The sequence below is a fragment of the Eptesicus fuscus genome, chromosome 21 (assembly GCF_027574615.1).
Source record: "Eptesicus fuscus isolate TK198812 chromosome 21, DD_ASM_mEF_20220401, whole genome shotgun sequence".
In the NCBI taxonomy this organism is placed as follows: Eukaryota; Metazoa; Chordata; class Mammalia; order Chiroptera; family Vespertilionidae; genus Eptesicus; species Eptesicus fuscus.
The window spans coordinates 27,034,379-27,056,334 of NC_072493.1; the positions used below are offsets into that span (position 1 = coordinate 27,034,379).

At 52.6% G+C, this 21,956-nt stretch overlaps 1 protein-coding gene across 1 annotated transcript in view; it reads right to left on the reverse strand.

Annotated features, from left to right (window-relative positions):
• ATP2C2 (ATPase secretory pathway Ca2+ transporting 2) overlaps positions 1 to 21,956 on the reverse strand; it is a 58,450-nt gene that overhangs the window by 13,418 nt on the left and 23,076 nt on the right. The window contains exons 7-15 of the mRNA XM_008140064.3: positions 19,285 to 19,393; positions 14,024 to 14,173; positions 13,867 to 13,935; positions 13,011 to 13,086; positions 8,701 to 8,767; positions 4,413 to 4,537; positions 4,158 to 4,255; positions 3,193 to 3,294; positions 2,964 to 3,053 (exon numbers count right to left, since the gene is read on the reverse strand). Coding sequence (XP_008138286.2) covers positions 2,964 to 3,053; positions 3,193 to 3,294; positions 4,158 to 4,255; positions 4,413 to 4,537; positions 8,701 to 8,767; positions 13,011 to 13,086; positions 13,867 to 13,935; positions 14,024 to 14,173; positions 19,285 to 19,393 — 886 coding nt within the window. The remainder of the gene's footprint in view (positions 1 to 2,963; positions 3,054 to 3,192; positions 3,295 to 4,157; positions 4,256 to 4,412; positions 4,538 to 8,700; positions 8,768 to 13,010; positions 13,087 to 13,866; positions 13,936 to 14,023; positions 14,174 to 19,284; positions 19,394 to 21,956) is intronic.

Genomic DNA, 21,956 nt, shown 5'->3' on the forward strand with positions numbered 1-21,956 from the left:
TTGACTCACAAGGGGTGAAAAGGGGTCCTTAGGAGGGCAAAAAATCCACTTTCTAAATATTTAAAGCGCAGACATGCATGCAGTACACTAACAGACATACAACGTATCTGTGGTATTAAAATTCCATGGAAGGAGTGACTAGGGAAAAATGTCTAAAAAGGTTCCTGAAGGAGGGTATTATGGGTTGCACTGTGTCCTTCCACCAGATGTGTTGAAGTGCTAACCCCCAGTACCTGTGACTGGGATCTTATGTAGAAATAGGGTCTTTGGAAATGTAATCATGGTAAGATGAGGTCTTCAGGGCAGGCCTAATCCAATATGACTGGTGTCCTGGTAGGAGGAGGACGGACATACAGGGAGAACACCATGTGAAGACTAGAGGGATGCGTCTGCAAAACCAAGGAGCACGGGGATCACTGGGAGCACAGGGAGAGGAACAAGGGAATCACTGGGAGCACAGGGAGAGGAGCATGGGAATCACTGGGAGCACAGGGAGAGGAGCACGGGGAGCACTGGGAGCACGGGGAGAGGAGCACGGGGATCACTGGGAGCACAGGGAGAGGAGCACGGGGAGCACTGGGAGCACGGGGAGAGGAGCACGGGGAGAGGAGCACGGGGATCACTGGGAGCACGGGGAGAGGAGCACGGGGAGAGGAGCACGGGGAGAGGAGCACGGGGAGAGGAGCACGGGGAGAGGAGCACGGGGAGAGGAGCAGGGGGATCACTGGGAGCACGGGGAGAGGAGCACGGGGATCACTGGGAGCACGGGGAGAGGAGCACGGGGAGAGGAGCAGGGGGATCACTGGGAGCACAGGGAGAGGAGCACGGGGAGAGGAGCACGGGGAGAGGAGCACGGGGAGAGGAGCACGGGGAGAGGAGCACAGGAATCACTGGGAGCACAGGGAGAGGAGCACGGGGAGAGGAGCACAGGGAGAGGAGCACGGGGAGAGGAGCACGGGGAGAGGAGCACGGGGAGAGGAGCACGGGGAGAGGAGCACGGGGAGAGGAGCACGGGGAGAGGAGCACAGGAATCACTGGGAGCACAGGGAGAGGAGCACGGGGAGAGGAGCACAGGGAGTGGAGCACGGGGAGAGGAGCACGGGGAGAGGAGCACGGGGAGAGGAGCACAGGGAGAGGAGCACGGGGAGAGGAGCACGGGGAGAGGAGCACAGGGATCACTGGGAGCACAGGGAGAGGAGCACAGGGAGAGGAGCACGGGGAGAGGAGCACGGGGAGAGGAGCACGGGGAGAGGAGCACAGGAATCACTGGGAGCACAGGGAGAGGAGCACGGGGAGAGGAGCACGGGGAGAGGAGCACGGGGAGAGGAGCACAGGGAGAGGAGCACGGGGAGAGGAGCACAGGAATCACTGGGAGCACAGGGAGAGGAGCATGAGGAGAGGAGCACAGGGAGAGGAGCACAGGAATCACTGGGAGCACGGGGAGAGGAGCAGGGGGAGAGGAGCACAGGGAGAGGAACAGGGGGATCACTGGGAGCACGGGGAGAGGAGCACGGGGAGAGGAGCACGGGGAGAGGAGCACGGGGAGAGGAGCAGGGGGAGCACTGAGAGCACAGGGAGAGGAGCACGGGGAGAGGAGCACGGGGAGAGGAGCACGGGGAGAGGAGCACGGGGAGAGGAGCAGGGGGATCACTGGGAGCACAGGGAGAGGAGCACGGGGAGAGGAGCACGGGGAGCACTGAGAGCACGGGGAGAGGAGCACAGGAATCACTGGGAGCACAGGGAGAGGAGCATGAGGAGAGGAGCACAGGGAGAGGAGCACAGGAATCACTGGGAGCACGGGGAGAGGAGCAGGGGGAGAGGAGCACAGGGAGAGGAGGAGGGGGATCACTGGGAGCACAGGGAGAGGAGCACGGGGATCACTGGGAGCACAGGGAGAGAAGCAGGGGGAGAGGAGCACAGAGATCACTGGGAGCACAGGGAGAGGAACAGGGGGATCACTGGGAGCACGGGGAGAGGAGCACGGGGAGAGGAGCACGGGGATCACTGGGAGCACAGGGAGAGGAACAGGGGGATCACTGGGAGCACAGGGAGAGGAGCACAGGGAGCACTGGGAGCACAGGGAGAGGAGCACGGGGAGAGGAGCACAGGGAGCACTGGGAGCACAGGGAGCACTGGGAGCACAGGGAGAGGAGCACAGGGAGCACTGGGAGCACAGGGAGAGGAGCACGGGGATCACTGGGAGCACAGGGAGCACTGGGAGAGGAGCACGGGGATCACTGGCAGTAGCCAGGTAGCTGGATCGCCAGGCCAGCCTCCCTTCCCTGCAGAGCAGTGGGAGTTACTGAGTGGGGCTGCCCTCACTGTTTTAAAGAGGCAGTAAGTTCCATTTGGTATTACTGACATTCTGGAGAGCATTTTCTTCTGTGAGTGAAAGGAATGTCTGAAAGCGCTTTGTTTACCTTTACACGGATATACTGAAAGGGTAATCCTTTTCCCCCTCATCCGCCCACCCTGCACTGGATCCTGCATCATGGGGGAGAGGCAGAAATGTGGGTACCCTGGCCTCGTGCTAGGGGAGGGACAGGTGGACAGATGGACACAGGACAGTGTGATGAGTGACAGCTCAGGGTACCCGGGTGAGCAGAGGCGTCTACAGAGGTGGAAATGGCAGTGAACTTGAAGAGAACATCTGAGGTGGCCGTGAGTCAGGAGCAGAGTGGCTGGGAAGGAGCGGGAGGGTCCCCTCCACAGGACAGGCACCGTGAGTGGGCTCCTACCTCGACAGAGGGATCTGATCGGACCTCTTCTGTCATTTGTCCCCTGTGCACAAGCGGCACACCCATCAGCCCACCACCTATCCCTTCAACCCTCGCGAGCAGCTGCTCTGCGCCGGGCACTGGGCAGAGTGGGGGGGCACTTCTGCTCAGTCTCAGAGCTCAGGGTCTAACCGCTGAGCCCCGGGACCAAGTGAATGTATGAAAAGGAAAGAAAACATCCCCCACCTTCATTGCCAGGGCGATCAAGGCACCTTCCGTGGGCTGTCCCATCACGGTGTTCTTCCTGATGACAGCATTGTTGGCGACACAGCCGGCCTGCAAGGGGGCATTTCTGAAACTTTAGTTAATATTCAGAGCCGGCCCCCGACGGGTCCCGGGCCCACTCGGGCTGGAGAGAATGCCCGTCGGCCCCATTTTAAATGCATATTTCTCTCACGGCGCTGCGGACACCTACCTCCACCAACTTCCCCACGGAGACGTTGGAAAACTCCTTAACGACTTCCTTTGACGGTAAAAGGCAGACTGTCCCTTGGCCGTTATACCCAACTCCGCTGACCTGCAGGGCAAAGGGACAGAAAGGATGTCATCAGGAGTCAGGAGTACACTCCCCTGGTTGAGCCCTGGTATCTTTTCTGGGGGACTCATCCCAAGGACAAAATCCTGGCCGCAGCCACGGCTTCAAGCATGGAGACAGATGCTCCCGGCAGGACTGCATGTTAGCGGAACACCTCACTAACCGCCACGAGTCATAAACGGCGATAATTCTGCCCTGCAGCCAGGAAACGTCTGGGTAAGAAAACCAAGTAACAGCACAGGAGAGTGCTTATGGTCTAGAAAGAGCTCGGCAAACCTCTCCTTCTAGCACCAGATAGCAACTATGTTAGCCTTTGTGGCCCATGCACATCTCTTGCGACGACTCAGCTTTGCTGCTTGGCATGAAAGGAGACACTGACTACATATGAACAAAAGGGGTGGCCGCGTGCCAACAAACTTCATTCGCAAAAGTGGGCGCTGGCCCAGGGCTGGCACGGCTGACCCCTTGGTGTGGAAGGTTTTGTGAAAAAAGCAGCAAGATACAAAACGGCACATTCCGGGAGCTTACCACCACCGTGCTGACACAGGAGAGACTCAAAGCCCAAATGGACTCATCGAGGTGAGTGTACCCTGGGAGGTTGTGGGGAAGTCTTCTAGCTTTTCACCTTTACAATGTGCTTATTATTAAAGATAATAAAAAATGAAGATGGCTATCTTAAATCAGCCATGCTCCTTTGCAGCGACTGGTAACAAGGAATCTGCACATTATAACCCCTATTGGCTTTCTCCGTGTTTTCTGGAAGACTCCCTGTGCTTTCTCCAGGAAGGAACGGGTCTGGCAGGCCACACCCTTGTCTTGAACCTTGTAATTCACACAGCACTCACCTCGGCATGGAGCCCATCAGACGTTACGAGTTGGCTGACAGTCATTTCGTTGGCAGTCAGGGTCCCCGTCTTATCAGAACAGATAACATTGCAGCAACCTGGCAGGAGAAACAGCAGAGTTTATTTAAAAAAAAAAAAAAAGCAGTTCGTCGCCACCAACTCTCAGGCCTGTGACATACCCACGTTGAATGAACACGGCACCAAAACATCCATTCCACCCAAATTTTAAGGATTCAGCCAGCTGGAGTCCCTCACCTAAAGTCTCCACGATCGGCAACTTCTTCACAATGACCTGCTTCTTGGCCATCCGCAGCACTCCCAGGACCAGCGTAACCATGACAACGATGGGCAGACCCTCTGGAATGGCAGCCACGGCCAGGCTGGATCGAAAGGCCAAATGGGTCACTTTCAACATGTACTTAAGAATGATATGAGTTCCAACTGGGAATGGCAACACGTTCACCTGGTGAAGCTTGTCTCTAGTGTCCCCAAAGCTCACGTTCTATTCTCTGTTCCCCATTCCATGATGCACCTGCCTCCTCCTCCAACATCCATTGTGCTGTGCCCCAATCCCCTCCGCACCCCCCCGCAAAAAAAAAAACACCCACACACAAAAAGTCCTGCTTTTGGGAAGGAATCTCATCTATCAGACACCCACATTTTAGTGTGAATTAGTCTGCTAGCTGCTTTGCCTCTTTAAGTGCTTCTGCATTTAAATTGTTCTCATTTATTAAAGAGAAAAGTTTCTGGGCTCTGAGAAAGGAATTTATTAATCAGGGAATTAGTAGGAAGTGGAATTTTTTGCTTCAGTGGGTCCTCCCTTAAATTTCACTTTTCATTGGTCTAATGGTTTAGACACGCCTGGTGGGGAAGTCAGACAGAAAATAAAAGTTGAGGGAGGCAAAGTGACACAGCTCTGCCTTTAGCAGATCTGTTTGGGGTATCTGCTCACTTCTTTACCATCCCTCCAACTCTTCATTGTGTGAGCTCGCTCTCCCATAGCCACAGTTATCTGGATTAGAGGAGACCCTGTGTTTGTTCCAAGCTGAACCAATGAGCTTCTAGTATTTGGGAATCTGAGCTGCGATTGTGAACATGGATCCCCTTCCTGTGGGCAGGATGTCAGCATGTGGGAGGCTGTTAAGAAGGGGCTCTTTCTACCTCAATTTGGCTCCAGAGCATCAGGGCTGACTGCTCCCTCAACCCCCCATTCCTGGGCTGGCCTGACCGAGGGCAGAGGGCCGGATAATGACCAGCTGACCTCAGGCTGATGGGGGAGGCTGGAGATGAGCGGGGGAGAGGGTCCTTTTGTGCAGTTCTGCGCAGTGAGCATCACCACACCCCACCCACCAGGGTCACCTCTGCACGGGAACCTCCAGCAGAACCCTGCAGGCCTTCAGTGAATATCTGCTGAGTGAACGAACTCGCAAGTGAATATATGGCAGGAGTCTCGACCCGCACTGGCCCAGCACATAGTGAGCGCTCTATGTGGCTGGCTCATCATCAGGAAGCCTAGCTGAGGAGGCCCATTCCACCACAGTCACACACCGCTAACGTATTTCCTCCGATCTAAGGCGAGGCTGCTTGTGAAGGACACCATTATCGTGTGTACTACTGAGGAAAAAATACCGCCGATTCATCAGCCACACAGTGCTTTATCGCGAAGTCCGACTTCAGAGAAGTTAAAATGTGAAAAAGGATGTGCATCTTAGACGCAAAGAAGCACGGTAACGATGGTGGCCTTTTGCCCGGAGACAATGGAGCATTCAGCTATAGAAACCAGGATGACTGACTGGTTGAGGGACTGTGCCTGGTTGCCATGGGGATGGCAAGAAGGTTTGCTTGGTTTTATGGCACAGGCTGACAAGGCTAACGAAGCAAACATCTGCGAGGGTTAGGAGGGGGACTTTCCCCCTGTGCGGCGTGGGGAGGGTGATTTTTGTACCGGGAAGCTTGCATAGGAACAAAAAACGAATCCACAAACGGATAAAGATGAGAATGGAAAAGCAAGAGTACCGTGGGTCATCCTGAGTGTCTCTGGAGGCAGAGGGAACAGGATAAAGTGTTTAAAAGAGTGACTCCCACTTATTTGTTTTGAAGAATCTCCTCCTCACTGGCTATCCTGCCATTGCTACATTCCGACTTGGTGGTTCCGAGTGACTTCAATTCTGCTAAAACACCTCCGTTCAGAGTCACAAGTGAAATGAACAGTGAGTTTTCTCTTCACGGTAAGTTACCCCAGATCCCGCAGAATGAATGAGAGGAAAGGGAATGTTAAGACAGGAGATCGGGAATGACCTTGGGCAGGTAGGGTGGGATGGACACGGAAGCCCTTTTTTGTTCTTTTCCTGGAAATAGTGAGCCGTCTGGCTCGCAGGACTTCCCTTGGTTTAGAAGATGGGAGTGGGGAGTTTCACTGTGTCGGGGAGGTCTTTGGCGCCCTGGCACCTGGGCGCTCAGGCGGCCCAGCCCCTCTGCCATCACCCGCCTCTGACGGCCTCGTCGCCTGAGCACTCCCTCCAGGGGCTGACTTCTTCCCTGGCCCTGCTTCCTGCTGGACCCTGCCTGGGGCAGCCCGAGTCACTGCCTCGCTGCTCGGCGTGCTTCCTGAACCAGGAGCATCAGCATCCATCCTGTTGCTAACGGTCAGGTAACCGTGTCCCTTCATTCGCACACAGATAAGCTTGACCACGTACCAGAGACACGCCCGGCCTTTTTAGCAAGGCTCTCCTGCCCACACCGCTCAGCACTCGGGAAGCAGCACCTCTGACCTCCGTGTCCCAGCACAGACGGGGTGCCCGGTCACTGCGAGGTGCGTCACTGTGATTTACTGTAATGACCGTCGCACACAGGTGTCTGCTGACACTTGACTTGTTATATATAAACCAGAGAGGCTCAGGGATCCGATGAATAACAACACTCCTAATGGTCTGCTCCACGCTCTCCTTTGTTGTCTTTTCTGAGACACAATTCACATGCCTCCAAATTCACCCTTTTAAAGTATGCAACTCGGTGGTTTGCAGTGGAGTCCGCGTTGTGCAACCATCACCAAAATCGAGTTTAGGACATTCTTATCACCCCGGGGGAATCCCTGTAACTGTCAGCAGTCACCCCTCGGCCCAGCCTGGAGACCAGGCGTCTGGTTCCCGCCTCCATGGAGTTGCCTAATTCGGACATTTCACATGAACAAAGTTATACAGTATGTGGCCCTCTGCGTCTGGTTTCCTTCACTAGCATCCTGTTTTTTAAAAATATATTTTACTGATTTTTTTTACAGAGAGGAAGGGAGAGGGAGAGTTAGAAACATCAATGAGAGAGAAATATCGATCAGCCGCCTCCTGCACACCCCCTGCTGGGGATGTGCCCACAACCTAGGTACATGCCCTTGACCGGAATCGAACCTGGGACCCTTGAGTCCGCAGGCCGACGCTCCATCCACTGAGCCAGACCGGTTAGGGCTAGAATCATGTTTTCTAGGGCCACCCTAGTAGCGGGCGTCAGTGCTTTTTTCCTTTTTGTGGGTGAATAATGTTCCCCGGGATGAATTTTATCCATTCATTAGCTGATGGGCATCCAAGCTTGTTCACATCATGGGTTTGGTGTCCTACGGGTATGTTTTTGCTCACAGACATGAAAATAATTTCCCATGTGCCACCTAAAGCATTTTGCCAACACCAACAGCATGGGGGTCACACTCCGGAAACCCTGGGGCTTAACGTGAGCCTAGAAATGTGTTGGCTTTTGTGTGTCCCAGAAGGGTCACCAGCTGCCCCTCTGCTGGGACATATCCGGTTACAGACCGTCCCTGGCACTCTGCCTCCCTGGCCTTGGCGAGCAGCCGTGGAAAAGCTGGGGCAACTTCAGCCACTGAGCCTGCTCCCTGCTCATCTCTGCATCGTTCCCCGGGCCTGGGGGTGTGACTGTCGCTTGTTAGAGTCACCATGTGGAGGGACGGCAGGCTCCTTGGGCTTAAAGCCAAGGGCCCTGGTTCCCAGCCCTGCCATCAGCTGTGTGGCCTCAGTGACACGGCCTTTACCATCTCCTATAGATTCCGCTGTGAAAGAAGGACCAAGCCAGTGCTTCAAATACTAGGAGCAAATACACACTGTGCGCTGGGACTGTCGCAGGAACCTTCATGGGCTCTCATCTCATCCTCACCATGACGGCAGGAGGGGCTATGTCATCACTCCCATTTTACAGAGGAGAAAACTGAGGCACAGAAAGTGAAAAAGTCTGCCTAAGGTCACACCGCTAGCAGTGGTAAAGGCAGAATGTAACCCTAGGCAGGCAGGCTCTGGAGTCCACACCATTAGCCAGAAAGATCCAAACCCATGGGCAAAGAAGTGGTGGGAACGGGAGGTCCAAATCTTACGCCTTCATTTGTTTTGCAAGCTTTCCCTGGGCACCCCACCTGCCAGATAATGTACTATTGGGGCTGCGCTTGAGGTGAGGAGGATGCATCTTCCCCACACTGTTCCCGCGCCCCAATCTTCCTGCCTTGTCTTGCTGCACTGACAAGGGAGGGAGGGCATGGAGCCCTTACCTGACCCCAATCGTGAACATGCTGAGAAGATGCTTCCCTTGCAGCCAGCCAGTGAGAATGATGATGCCTGGAGAAGAGAACAAAATAAAACAAAACAAAACGTGTGTGTGTGTACACACACACACACACACACACACACACACACACACACACACATTCTCCAACATCTAAAGGCATGACAGCATTTTAAGAGTTTACAGGAGAAGAGACACCGGGCAGTGATTAATAACCTCAAGGACTTGTAACCACTTTTTCCTTTTTAAGAAACCCTTGAATCTACAAAGAAGAATGGTTTTACTTGTTCTGGAAAGGATCCAGCCAGTTCAAGCAAAGAAAGAAACAACCGGATTGTTCTGGGCCAGTGGTCGGCAAACTCATTAGTCAACAGAGCCAAATATCAACAGCACAGCGATTGAAATTTCTTTTGAGAGCCAAATTTTTTAAAACTTATTCTCACGCCACTTCTTCAAAATAGACTCGCCCAGGCCGTGGTATTTTGTGGAAGAGCCACACTCAAGGGGCCAAAGAGCCGCATGTGGCTCGAAAGCCGCAGTTTGCCGACCACGGTTCTGGGCGGTTGTAGACATCTACAGATTATTCCAACAATCCCCAAGTGCTGTGCGGCTCCAGGACGCCCCCTGAGGTGGCTGAGGTGGCTGATGTGGCAGATGATGCCTCTTCCGTGATGGGCAGATGGGCCAGTTTCCTGAGTGTTTTTATCTTGCCATGTTCATGATTAAATACATTCCCTTTTCCATTTTCTCCTTCATCAATCATTTACCCAATATTTACTAAACACCAGGCCCTGTGTTAGGCTCAGGATACATGGAGACTGTCAGAGGCGGACCCTGGAGGATGAGAACGGGCATAAGCCATGCTGGGACCCGTGAAAGCTCACAAGAGGTCTGGCAATGGGGAACAGTTCTGGGGCCTCTGGGGTGGCTTCAGTTTACTCATCTGTAAAGTGGGGATAATGACCATGCCTCCCTCAAGCAGTTGTTTCAGGATTTAAGAGATGACAACACATCTGAAGTGCTTAGCTCAGCCCCTGACCCACAGCGAATGCCCAGTCATTAACTGTTGCTGCAACTGTATGGGAAGTGGTGGGAAGGTGAGTGGGAAGGTGAGTGGGAAGGTGAGTGGCGTTCCTGTTGACACTGAAGGATTTGCTAAAGATCATCAGCTCTGTTACGCAGGAACCGGGGGGCAGGGCAAGTTATGAGCTGTGTGATGGTGGTGGTGGTGTGTGTGTGTGTGTGTGTGTGTGTGTGTGTGTGATCACAACTCCTGATTTGTTACATGGTTGTTGTTTTATTCATACTATAATTAGCTACAGAAATCAGCAGTCAAATGAAATCTTAGCTGGAATCCAAATGAACCCAGATGTAAAAGACTGGAGGGCGGAAGCTGTTAGAAATAGGGGTGGGGCAGTGAGTCTGGAGCCCTACCCATTAGAATCAGAAACACCCCCTTCCCCAGGCCTCCCTGCAGAAGGCTGCAGCTTGCTGTCAGGGGCTCACACAAGCCTATGTGCACACCCCACAAATCATGTTCAATAACTTCACATTGGCAGCTTGCAATAGGCCATGCTGAGAGTATTGACACCACAGAAAGTGGCAAACGCTACTCTGCCCTGGAAAGTTGTTAAACATTTACCAGGGCACCACTGCTACCCTGCATCTCCCACTCCTGGGTCCTTAGCGATCCATGGAACCCAGTTTCAAAACTCCAGCTCCTCTAGAACAATTCTTGAAATAGTTATTATGAAGTAAAAGGTCTGAGTGGTATTGTGGGCTGGCCACACGTGTGCCAATTTAACTAAGCCTTAATTTAACTTCAGGAATAGTGGCTTAATGCAAGGCAATGACCTTGTAGGACCCCTGACTTGGAACTTTTTATGTTTTATGAACAATTTCATCTTGGGGAAAGTCCTGTGAATACTACCTGCTTGACAACTTAAAGCACATCTACTTGCTATTTGTTCTTGAGGCTCCTGGGGTAGAAAGAGCAGCGCCCATTACAGCACTATGTCCTGCAGGTCACTGCAATCGTCCAGAGCACGTGTCAGAAAACTTTTTCCTGGAACCAGCCAGAGGGTAAATAGTTTCGGCTTTGTGGGCCATATGGTCTCTGTTGCAACTCAGCTTGGCCACTGTAGACAGCAGGTGAATGGGTGTGGCTATGTTCCAATTAAATGTTATTTATAAACACCGAAATCTGAATTGAAACTTGAATTTCATATACTTTTTATGAAATACCAGAGGCCTGATGCACAAAATTCATGTAAGGGGCTTGGCCCTCGCAGCCCCTCGCAGCCCCTCGCAGCCCCGGCTTCGTCTGGAAGGTCGTTTGGACAGTTGTTCTGCTGTTTGGTCTAATTAGCATATTAGCTCTTTATTATATAGAATTATTCTTTTGATTTTTTCAGTCACTTAAAAATATAAAAGATATTCGTTGCTTGTGGGCCATTACAAAACTAGGTGGTGAATCCAGTTTGGCCACAGATTCCAATCCCTGCTTTGGAATGTGAAATGCCTCTGGGTATTCTAGTCTGCCCTGATGCCTGGGCAGCATGCAACCCCAAGGAAGGCCAATAAGTGGCGCTCACAGCCACCTTCCCTTGTGTCACTCATCTTCCCAGTCCTCTTGGCCACCACAGTCCCACAGTCCTCTCACAGCACAGAGCCCCAATGGCTGTCATCAGACTTGGCAGATTAAAACCCATTTTTCATCACAGCTCCAGGACAAAGGAGGGCAGGAAGGAGGGAAGAGGGCATAGAGCTACTTAAAAACAGTAAACTGAGTGAGTTAGCAAACTCTGAGCAGCTAATCCAAAGCGTAAATTTGGAAAGAAGACTAGACTGGAATGTTGGGGAGGGGTGGCCAGGGAGGGAAGCAGAGTAGGTCTGTCCGGGGCATGACAGAAGGAGAGCCCTGACTCCAGGCCACCTCCTCTTAACCACTTTGCTAAGTTCACCACCTCCGACAAGCTGTAAAGGACTGGGAGATACCTTCCGTACTTTTGAACTTATTTTTTCCCCTGCCCGGAATTCCCAATCCCCTCTTTTGTCACTTGGCAAACTCCTACTCCTCCTGCAAGACCTGGTTTAACGTCACCTCCTCCTTGGAGTCTTCCCAACTCTTCCACACCAGATTAACTGCTCCTTTCGCACTTCATATTTGTTCAGGTATCTCTCCCCTATTTGCCTGGGGGCCCTTCAGAGGGAAGACTCTGCGTTTTACTCATCTTGGTGGCCCGAGAACCTACTGTAGGGTCTAGTGTGTCATAAAGCACTCACGTAATGAAATCATGCATCTGGGTGTCCAGAGGCACAACAGCGCTGCTGCCGGAAGAGATGGCTGATCCTCCCAAGAACTTCCCCTGGCTCCAGATTTACGAGTCTTTCCTCTTATCGCTGCTTGTGCGATGGGCAGTGGTTTTGGCTTGTTCCTTTATTAGCTCATTAACTCAACGTGTTTATTGAGCATCTACTATGGGCAAAGCACTGGGTGGCCCTGAAGGCTGGGAACAAAGGACACAGACTCCAAGCCAGAGCTGGAGCCAGCAGGAGGGAGCAGGCGAGGGGACCAGGGCAGCTGCACAGTGATGTTGGGGTGTAAGACCTGAATTCAGGTCCTCAGCATCACGCGCATGCTGGTTGTGGTGTGCTGCCAAAGCCATGAGGCATAAGACCAGGCACAGCCTACTCAGTGGCACAGAAATATGGCTGGGCACACGGCTAAACCACAGCTTCCAGTCTCCCTTGCAGATAGGCAGGCTGCATGACTCCATCTGACCAACTGAAAATGGATAGGAGTGATGGCTTCACTTCCTGGTCCATGCCTTAAAATGTTCCCACACACAAGCCTCTGTGTTCTCAGGCTAAACAGAATTATGACCAGCCTCCAAGGACCCAGAGGAAGGGAGAGCAAAGATGCAGTGGGGGCCTGGGCCCCTGAGCTGGCATTTGAAGGTGAGCTGTCCAGAAAAGCCACTAGACCAGCAGTCGCCAACCTTTCGGACCTCATGGACCACCAGTGGTCTGCGGACTAGACCAAGAACATGCCCGTGGACTATGATATGAGCAGGAAATAAACTTTGACCTTGTTAAGTCACTACAAAGCAGGGGCTGCTTGTTACTGCAGTTGGCCTCGTCTGACTGATACAGAAGCCTTTTGTCACTGTCAGAGAGTCTCCGACCCCAAACCCCCATCTTTACCCAGGTGAGCAGCAAGCTATTTGAGCGACAGCTGGGCTGTTCGGGGCGCTCTCCCCAATCCCCGGGACCAAGTGCAAAAGCTTCACTCACCAATTATGAAGAACGAGAAAAGTGTCAGTTGTTTCCCCAGCTTGTCCATGCTTCTTTGTAGAGGAGTTTTAGGTGTCTGCAAGGATGGGAACAATGGGTTTCTTAGCTGACATCCCAGCAGCATCCCACAGCTTCTGCCTGGCTCATTTCTATCTTGAGCCGAGTGACAATGCCACAGGGGTACACATCTGTAAAAACTCATTGGCCTCTACATGTAATGTCTGTGCACCTGATTGTAAGTTATATCTTGACAAAAATCCTAACACATGTCTTAAAATAAAAATTAATTTTTAAAAATTATACTCACACTAGAGGCCCGGTGCATGAAAATTCGTGCATTGGAGGTGGGGGCGGTCCATCAGCCGGGCCTGCCCCCTCTCACAGTCTGGAAGCCCTCAGGGGCAGGAGGCAACTTGGCTATCAGGGGAAGGCGACGCCCCCATTACACCTCTGCTGCTGCCACTGCCGGCAGTGCAAGACTCGGCTGGCCCTGGTTACTGGAGCCTTGGGCTGTCCTGGGCTGCTGGGCAGCCGCCATCCAAGGCTTGCCTGCACCTCGGCGAGCCCTGGGCAGCTGGGGGGGCTGAGGGCGGATCTGGCTGCACCGTGCACCTGCTGCTCCCCCCACCCCCCGCCCGCCCCAGCTGGGCTGAAAGGACTGTGGGACTCCAGCAGGGCTGAGGGGACTGGGTGCCGCCATCTTTGTGGCAATGTGATGGTCAATTTGCATATTCCCTCTTGATTAGATAGGATTAACCACATGATCCTCATTCCTAACAGGTGGGCAGGACTGGCATCACTAGCCAAGATGTCAAACCCCAGCTCACAAGAAAACCAAAGCCCCCACTCGCCTTACCTCTTCGGCCCGCATCATCTTAAACACTTCTCCGAACTGAGACCTTTCCCCTGTTCCGATCACGACTCCCTGGGTTCAGGAGAGAGAAGTGTGAGGCCTGAGGCTGGAAGCCTGCTGGTGGTAGAAGCCACGGCCCCCAGGGCGCCCCAGGGCTCACCTGCCCCTTCCCGTACTGAACCAGGGTCCCCATGAAGACGATGTTCCTCAGGGTGGTGAGGTCCCCCTCGCCTGTCAACGGGGTGTCCGTCTTACTGCATGGCTCAGCTTCTCCCGTGAAACTGGACTCGTCTACCAGGAGGTCTGTGACCTAGGGGAGCAGAGGGAAAGGCCGTGGGATCTGCCCTCTCGCCCTGTGCACTGGTTTTCACGGCACAGAACGGTGTCTAACACCTTCATGTCAGTTGCATACCGACAGCATAGAATTCCTCGAAATCAGGGGACAACAACCAGAACGTGACCCGAGATGCCTCAAGAACCAGAAAGCTTTGAACGTGTGGCCCCTCTCAAAAAACGGGAAAGCACTGTATCTTCTTTTACATTATTTTAAGATTTAATATAACATCTAAAAAGACACATAGGCAATGGCCAATTTAGAATATACCTTTCAAAGCACCTGTGCCTTTCACCTAACATTCCACATGCTGCCCCCCCTTGAAAGAGGCCCATGAAATTGGTGAGGTTTGAGCATCACTGAGTCAGGTTATTCAGTGACGGCCCAAGGTCATATCAACACCAGAAACATGGGCCCTGACTCACACCCATTCTTATTCTTCCTCTCTCTCTCTCTCTCTCTCTCTCTCTCTCTCTCTCTCTCTCTCTCTCTCTCTCTCTCTCTCTCTCTCCAGAAAAGCAGGAGGAAGGTGCCAGCAAGCTTATGTCTTCATCCTCACACCCACCATGAAAGATGCTATTATCTTTCCTGTGGAGAAACTGAGGCACCGTGAGTAATGTGCTCAAGGTTATGCAGCTACTTAGTGGCAGAGCAGAGGCTGAGCCAAAGCTCTGCTTACAAAAACTGCCCTCTCAACCACCTTCCAAACTGACCACAGACCCAGTAGGTATCGCTCAGAGGGGCGTCTGCTGTGGCCGGAACTGTTAACAGGCACTTCTGAGGACATTAGGGGCCTAGGATGGCCCGACCTCTCAGGACCCTGTTATCTGAGCATGTAAGACCCACTTAGAGAGAGGAGCCATCTTCCTGCAAACTCACAAGAGAACCGTTAGTTCAGCATTTCTCAAATAGGAGCTGGGGAATCCTCTATGATTTAAAAAAAATTTTTTTAATTCAATCTTTTAAAAATATGCCCAGTGCCATGGGATCCCAGTCCCCAAGAAGGCAGGGGCTACCACTTGCTGTGAAATGCCCATCTCCCGTTCCTCCGAAACAGCCCCCATGGTGTTGGGAGCGGTGATGTGCTCCACCACACCATCCTCCTTCCCAGCCTCCCTTGCAGCTAGCTCAGTGTCTCCAGAATGAGACAAGACGCCAGAAGCCACCATTGTACTGGGGAAGATCTTTGAAGGTGGCGGAGCTGATGGGCCCCTCTGCCCTTCTTACCTTCCTCGTTCCCCCTGCCTAGTGTTGTTATGCTGGAGCTCCAGAAGCCACCTTACAAATCAAGGGGATGGCCACCCCAGGGAAGGCAGAGTGGGGGCTGGGGAGCCCAGGCCCTTCATCCCACGGACACTCCACTTCTGGACACTCCAGGATGTGAGTGAGAAAGAAATCCCTGGCCCTTTGGAGCCAATATACATATTTATCTTCATCTCAGGTCATGTTCTGATTTCTGTCCCCTGATTTCAAGTCAAACATAGCTACCAACTGATCTAGAGTCTGCACCTGTGTTCTTTAATCCCCAGGGCATCAAGGGAAAGTCAAATAATCTCATGGGGCAGCTCCTAACCCACAATGAAAGAAACAATGGGAGACCTGAGCCACCCAGCACCATAGGCTGCTGACCCAGAGGCCTGGAAAGCAGAAATTGGCACCACATCCCAGTGGCACTCAGAGATCTCATCCCCAAACACTGTCTAATGGGAAATGACAATAATTTGGGTAAGTTGTACTTGATTTGAAAATTTGGCTTAGGTTCACAGTTGTATATAAGTTTGAAGCACATGGAATTTGTACTTCAAACGTATATAGTTGTTCACATTTAAGTAACACTGTAATAAAGACAAGTCAACACTGGTAAGGAAACCCCTCCACTGGCTGTGAGAGATGTAACTGGAACAATCTGATGATCTAATCGATCTAATCTGCAGCAGAAGGTTGGGGGTGGGAAGTGGAGGGTGGAGTGGCTGGTGTGGGGTGTGGGGGGGGGGTGGTTGAGCTGGAAGAGAAGGGCTTCCTGAGGGTTCTGGGACTGGAACAGACCTTGCGGAATGAGCAGGCATTTGGTGAGTGAATAGGGCAGGATCTCCAGGGAGGGAAAATAAGGCAATTTGGGCAATTGACGGTGGGAGAACATGGTAATCACACACTTGCAACTGAGATGGGGGAGACAAAGAAAAGACTTCTCCCAGCACGCCACCAGCACTGAAAGGACAGAAGCCAGGAGCACTGACACAGTTCACCCTTTGGGGTGCAGGTTCTTGGGAGTGGGCAGAGGCGGACGCAGGGAGGAGAGCTGCCCCTGCCCTCAGGGAGCACTGAATGGAAGATAGGGCTCTACCAAGATGAGAGGGCCCAGGCAAAGGCAGGAAGTTTGGTCCACGTGGGGACACGTATGGGGACTAGTTTGACTACATCAGAGCACTTGTGAAAAGTGTGGTTGGAACCCAATTGCATTTGGCATTGATTAAGAAATTTGGATATTGCCCGGCCAATGTGGCTCAGTTGGCTGAGCATGGTTCTACGCACCAAGAGGTCACTGGTTTGATTCCTGGTCAGGGCACATGCCTGGGTTTCAGGCTCGATTCCTAGGAGGGGGCGTGCAGGAGGCAGCCGATCGATGTTTCTCTCTCATTGATTTTTATTTATTTTTTATTTTTTAAAAATATATTTTATTGATTTTTTACAGAGAGGAAGGGAGAGGGATAGAGGGCCAGAAACATTGATGAGAGAGAAACATCGATCAGCTGCCTCCTGCACACCCCCTACTGGGGATGTGCCCGCAACCAAGGTACATGCCCTTGACTGGAATTGAACCTGGGACCCTTCAGTCCGAAGGCTGACACTCTATCCACTGAGCCAAACCTGTCAGGGCTCTCATTGATTTTGAGAGAGAGAGGAGGGGAGAGGGAGAGAGAGAGAGAGATAGAAACATCAATGATGAGGACTGAGGCTGCAACCCGGGCATGTGCCCTGACTAGGAATCGAACAATGACCTCCTGGTTCATGGGTCGACACTCAACCACTGAGCCACACTGGCCAGGCTGAAGAACTTTCTTGAACCTGCTGTTTCCTGGCCCTAAGTGGCTTCAAAATGTATATAAACTCTCCTGGATCTCAGAGCTTAAGAGCTGATAGAACTATTAACTGTGTTGCAACTCTGTTGGTATGTTGTCCAACAGAGTTGCAACATACCAAAACGGAAATCTGTCGAGTGTTCACAGGTGGTAGCTTGGATTAAACCCTTATGGTGTCAACAACCAGGTACAATTTGATTTATAAAAGCAGGGCAGGAAGAAATCCAGTTAAGTTGTAAAGGTGTTATTTGGGGTTTTAAAAAATTGTTTTTAAAGAACTACTGCAGAGACCGGTAATGATAAACAATGACACCAGCAGCTAATTCTCGGTGACTGCTGACCCACACCAGGCATTGTGCCAAGGAGGCTGCAGGTCTTAGCTTGTTTCTTCTTCCTGATCCCCCTGCAAGGTGGGAGTGAACATTATCCCCTGGGATAGATGAGAAGACTGAGGCTCAGAGAGGCCAAGGCCGCCCTCAAAGTCACATGCTGGCAGGTGCTGGGTGGGGACTTGAAACCCAGGGCCCCCTGACATCCAACACGTGCCCATCACTCACCGGGGCCAGGCACCGTTCTGAGCACTTTGCATCTATGAAGTCACCTTTTGGCCATTATCACCCCCCCCCTCATTTTACAGATAAGGAAACGGAGGCTCAGAGAGGTTAAGTAACTTGCGGCAGGTCACACAGCTTGTGAATGATAGGCATCAGGTTCAAACTCAGGCTAACACCCAGCCTCAGCGCACTAACCACTTAGGAGCACTGCCTCTTCATAGCACCTGTGGTGGAGATGCCCAGTATCAGGACCAACCCTGTACCTCTGGAACCCCCAAGTTGGGAGGCAGTGTTCCCCTCTTGGTGGGGAAGTGGACAATGTCAGACTGGCTTCCCAGGCTTTCCGGGGGACAATGGTTTCTCTAACGGGATCCCAGTGCCCCAGACGTGCGTGCTGAATGCCCGCACAGGGAGGAGCGGAGGGTGAGGAATCCATTCTGGTATAGGAAGGGGCATCAGCATGAGGTTGAGAGAGAATGCCTTCCCCCAATTCCCCCCTTCTCCCCCCCGCCACCCCCCGCAGCCTGGTCCCTGCCCTGCCTGGTCCCTGCCCCGCCTGTCCCTGCCCCGCCTGTCCCTGCCCTGCCTGGAGATCTGAAAGTCAGGGCAGAGAGGCAGAGAAGCCTGAGTGGCCCTCTGGCCCTGCCTCGACTTCAAAGCCTGGCCAGCATGTTGTAAACGCAGGACCCAGGAGTTGGCTCCTGGCCGCCTCACCTATCTCCGTCCCTCGCCCTTCACACCACCTTTGAACAGCATGCTATTAACCCTCCCATTCCTGAGAAAATAAATAAATCGGGCAGATAACCTGTGCTTAATCCTCTATCACTAAACGCTTTGAACAATTCTTAGGCATCATTGGAAAGAGTCATAAAATAGATTACTCCCAGCCACAGATCCCTCTGAACTTGATTTCACCTTTGCTCGAGAATCCAGGATTATCTCGGAGCCTTGGGTATTGTTCTGTGAAGCTGTGGCACCCTGGCACCCGCAAAGGTTAGGCAGATAGTTTGCCTACACCCCATGTCCCCAAACCGAGCAGCTGTAAAAAGCTTGTGCTACTTCCTATGCTTCATCGGTCCGGTTCCCTTCCCGTTCCTCAGCAGCTGCTGCCAGTCTTCCTGACATCTGTGCGGCTGTTTCTGGAAGGAGCTCTTGCCTCATGCCTCAGCCTCACCCTGGTTCCATTTGCTGCTGCAGTCTATAAAAACTAGAGGGTCACGCAACCAACATGTGGGAGGCTTCTAGCTGAAACGGCAGCACGTGATTTATGAAATACAATCTGAGGAGCTTCGTGCTTAACGTTAGCTTGTTTGCTAACTCCCCGACTTGTCCGGTGCATGTGCGCGCGTGTGTGCATGCACGTGTGTGTGCACGGGTGTGTGTGCGAGACCATGTCCGCCCCCGAGAAGCTGAGTGCCTGCATGTCCCACCGGCCAGGGCCTGGGAGCCTCACCTCAGTGAGACGGATGTCTGCAGGGATCCGGTCTCCGATGGAGAGACACACGATGTCCCCGGGAACCAGGTCTCGCGCCAGCAGGTGCTGGAGCTTTCCTTCTCTTACGCTGCATGTGAGACAGTGAAAAGCCAAAGCACGCATGTTAGCACCCCAGTTCTATGCGCTTTGATAAACGTGAGCAACGATGACAGACACACGCTTTCCCTTTCGGCTGTGGACAAACCTTTGCGGTGCTGTTATTTTTTAAACTCGTGTACCCTAGAAGGTGTTTTGGGAGAGTGTGTGGCTTCGGGGAGACCCTGGTCCTGGTCTGAAGTGCAGAGCTTTCCCTGTTTACCCGCCGCCTGGACACGGGGCTGGGCCACACGGCCTCCGGCTCCTGCAGCTCTAGGTCAGCGGTGCTAAAGCTTCCTTAATGGAGGCAGTAGCTTGTGTCCTCAGAGGAGACACCACCCGGGTGTGCAGAGCCCGTCTTGAGAACTCAGGGATGGCAGAGCCTCGTCAGAGCCCGGAGGAGCATCTTAAGTGTCCGAGCAGCCCAGGACCACCCTCCCACAGGGCCAGGACCATTGCTCATCGCCATCCGCCTTTGGACAATGGACGTGCGTCTGTGCACAGGTTGCAACTGCAATCCCACCACACACCGCCCTCCTCCAGTGGCCTCCCAGCCGGACTCCTGCCTCCCCTCTGGCCTCCTCAACTCATCCTGCACACAGCAGAGAGCTCTTAGGACACAACATCAAACCCTCCAGGGGCTCTCTGATGACCTTGCAATCAAACCCAAAAGCCCTGCTAAGGCCCTCTCCATCCAGACTTGTCTCCTCCTCACACCAGCCAGCCCTTGAACACACCCAGCTCTTTCTAGTCTCAAGGTCACTGGTGACCTTGAATGCTGGAGCAGGCATTCCCCTCCTCCTGGAAAACAGAATTCAACCTTGTCCCGGTATCCACCCTTCCCCCCACAGCTGTGTGCTCCAGGGATGGGTCCCGACTGGTGAGATCATCGGAGTGATCCCACCCCCTCCCACGATTGGCTTAGGCACAGGCATGTTGTGTAACACTGGCCTTTGCGACATGAGTGGGCATGTGATGGGGCTCATACACCTGTAAACACACACACACACACACACACACACACACACACACACTGGCCTTTGCGACATGAGTGGGCATGTGATGGGGCTCATACACCTGTAAACACACACACACACACACACACACACACACACACACACACACACACACACACTGGCCTTTGCGACATGAGTGGACATGTGATGAGGCTCATACACCTGTAAACACACACACACACACATACACACACACTGGCCTTTGCGACATGAGTGGACATGTGATGGGGCTCATGCACCTGTAAACACACACACACACACACACACACACACACAGCCTCTTCTCCTGTTTGATCCTTCATGTCTGGCTGTGAGGCCTGGAGAAGTTGCAGCCATCTAGGACCAGGAGGGGAACCAGCCGGAGAGCAGTCAACAAGCTGAGGATGGCAGAGTAAAGACATGAAAAGGACCAGGTCCTTGGTGGATCTTCAATTCATTAACCCCACTGCCCGCCCCCTCGGGTCTCTTGCCATGAGACCACACAGCTTCCTCGTGGTTTGTGCAGTTGAGTTTTCTGTTCCTTGTAGCCAAGAGCACCTATCCGATACACGCCGGCTGTTCCCTCCGCTCTCCCCATGGCTGCCTCCTTATCTGTCTCAGGCCTCAACTTAAATGTCAGCTTTCCCTTAAATGTCAGATCGGGGGGAGGGGGCCTGGCCTCTGGCTAGTTAAGGTTGCCCCACTCCTCCACCAGCCACCACTGTGTCTCTGTAGGGCTTTTTGTTTGTTTGTTTTGATTTTTGTGGGGCTGTGTGTGTTGAGGGGTCTTGTTGGCTCTAATGCACCTAATCATGTTCACCGATTATAACCCCAGCAGTGTTTCTCCCAGCACACAGTAGGTGCTCAATAAATAGTTAATGGCTGCACCAAGGGTGGAGGCAATGCAGGAGGGGTCTGCGTGGCAGGTGTTTCTCCTAATTTGTAAGACGGGCCTTGGAGAAGCAGAGAGTGAGGCTGCATATCTGCGATGCTCTTTCAACTCTGCCAGGCTGCCTGCCACCGCTGTTCCCGAGAATAAAATGTCTTTTAGAGGCAAAACTTCTGAGGACATCAATAATGCATCTATTCACCTCAAAGGTCAAGACTTGATATTTACACTTAATATCACATCAAACCACATCAATCATTGACACTCCCATTTGCTCACGGGATTATGCCGCACATCACACACCTGGATTTCCGACAGCCTTATCCATCCCATCATTAAGCCCAGACATTTTTACTGTCCCCAGTGACCCTTCCAGAATTGATTCATCCTCTCTCATGCCTCCACATATCCTTTTTGTCTTTATTTTGTTATTCATTATTCTCTGCCGATGTCACACACACACACACACACACACACACACACACACACACACACTACTGATTCCTTGAGAGGTGGAACTCTGTTTCACAAGATCTTTCTATCCGCCAGCCCTGTGGCTCAATGGTGCCATATATACTCAAATATACGCTAAGGTTCTTTCCCCAGAATTATCCTTCAGAAAACAGGTACTGTATGCTGAAGTCCTTCCAAAATACCTCAGGTCATGTAAT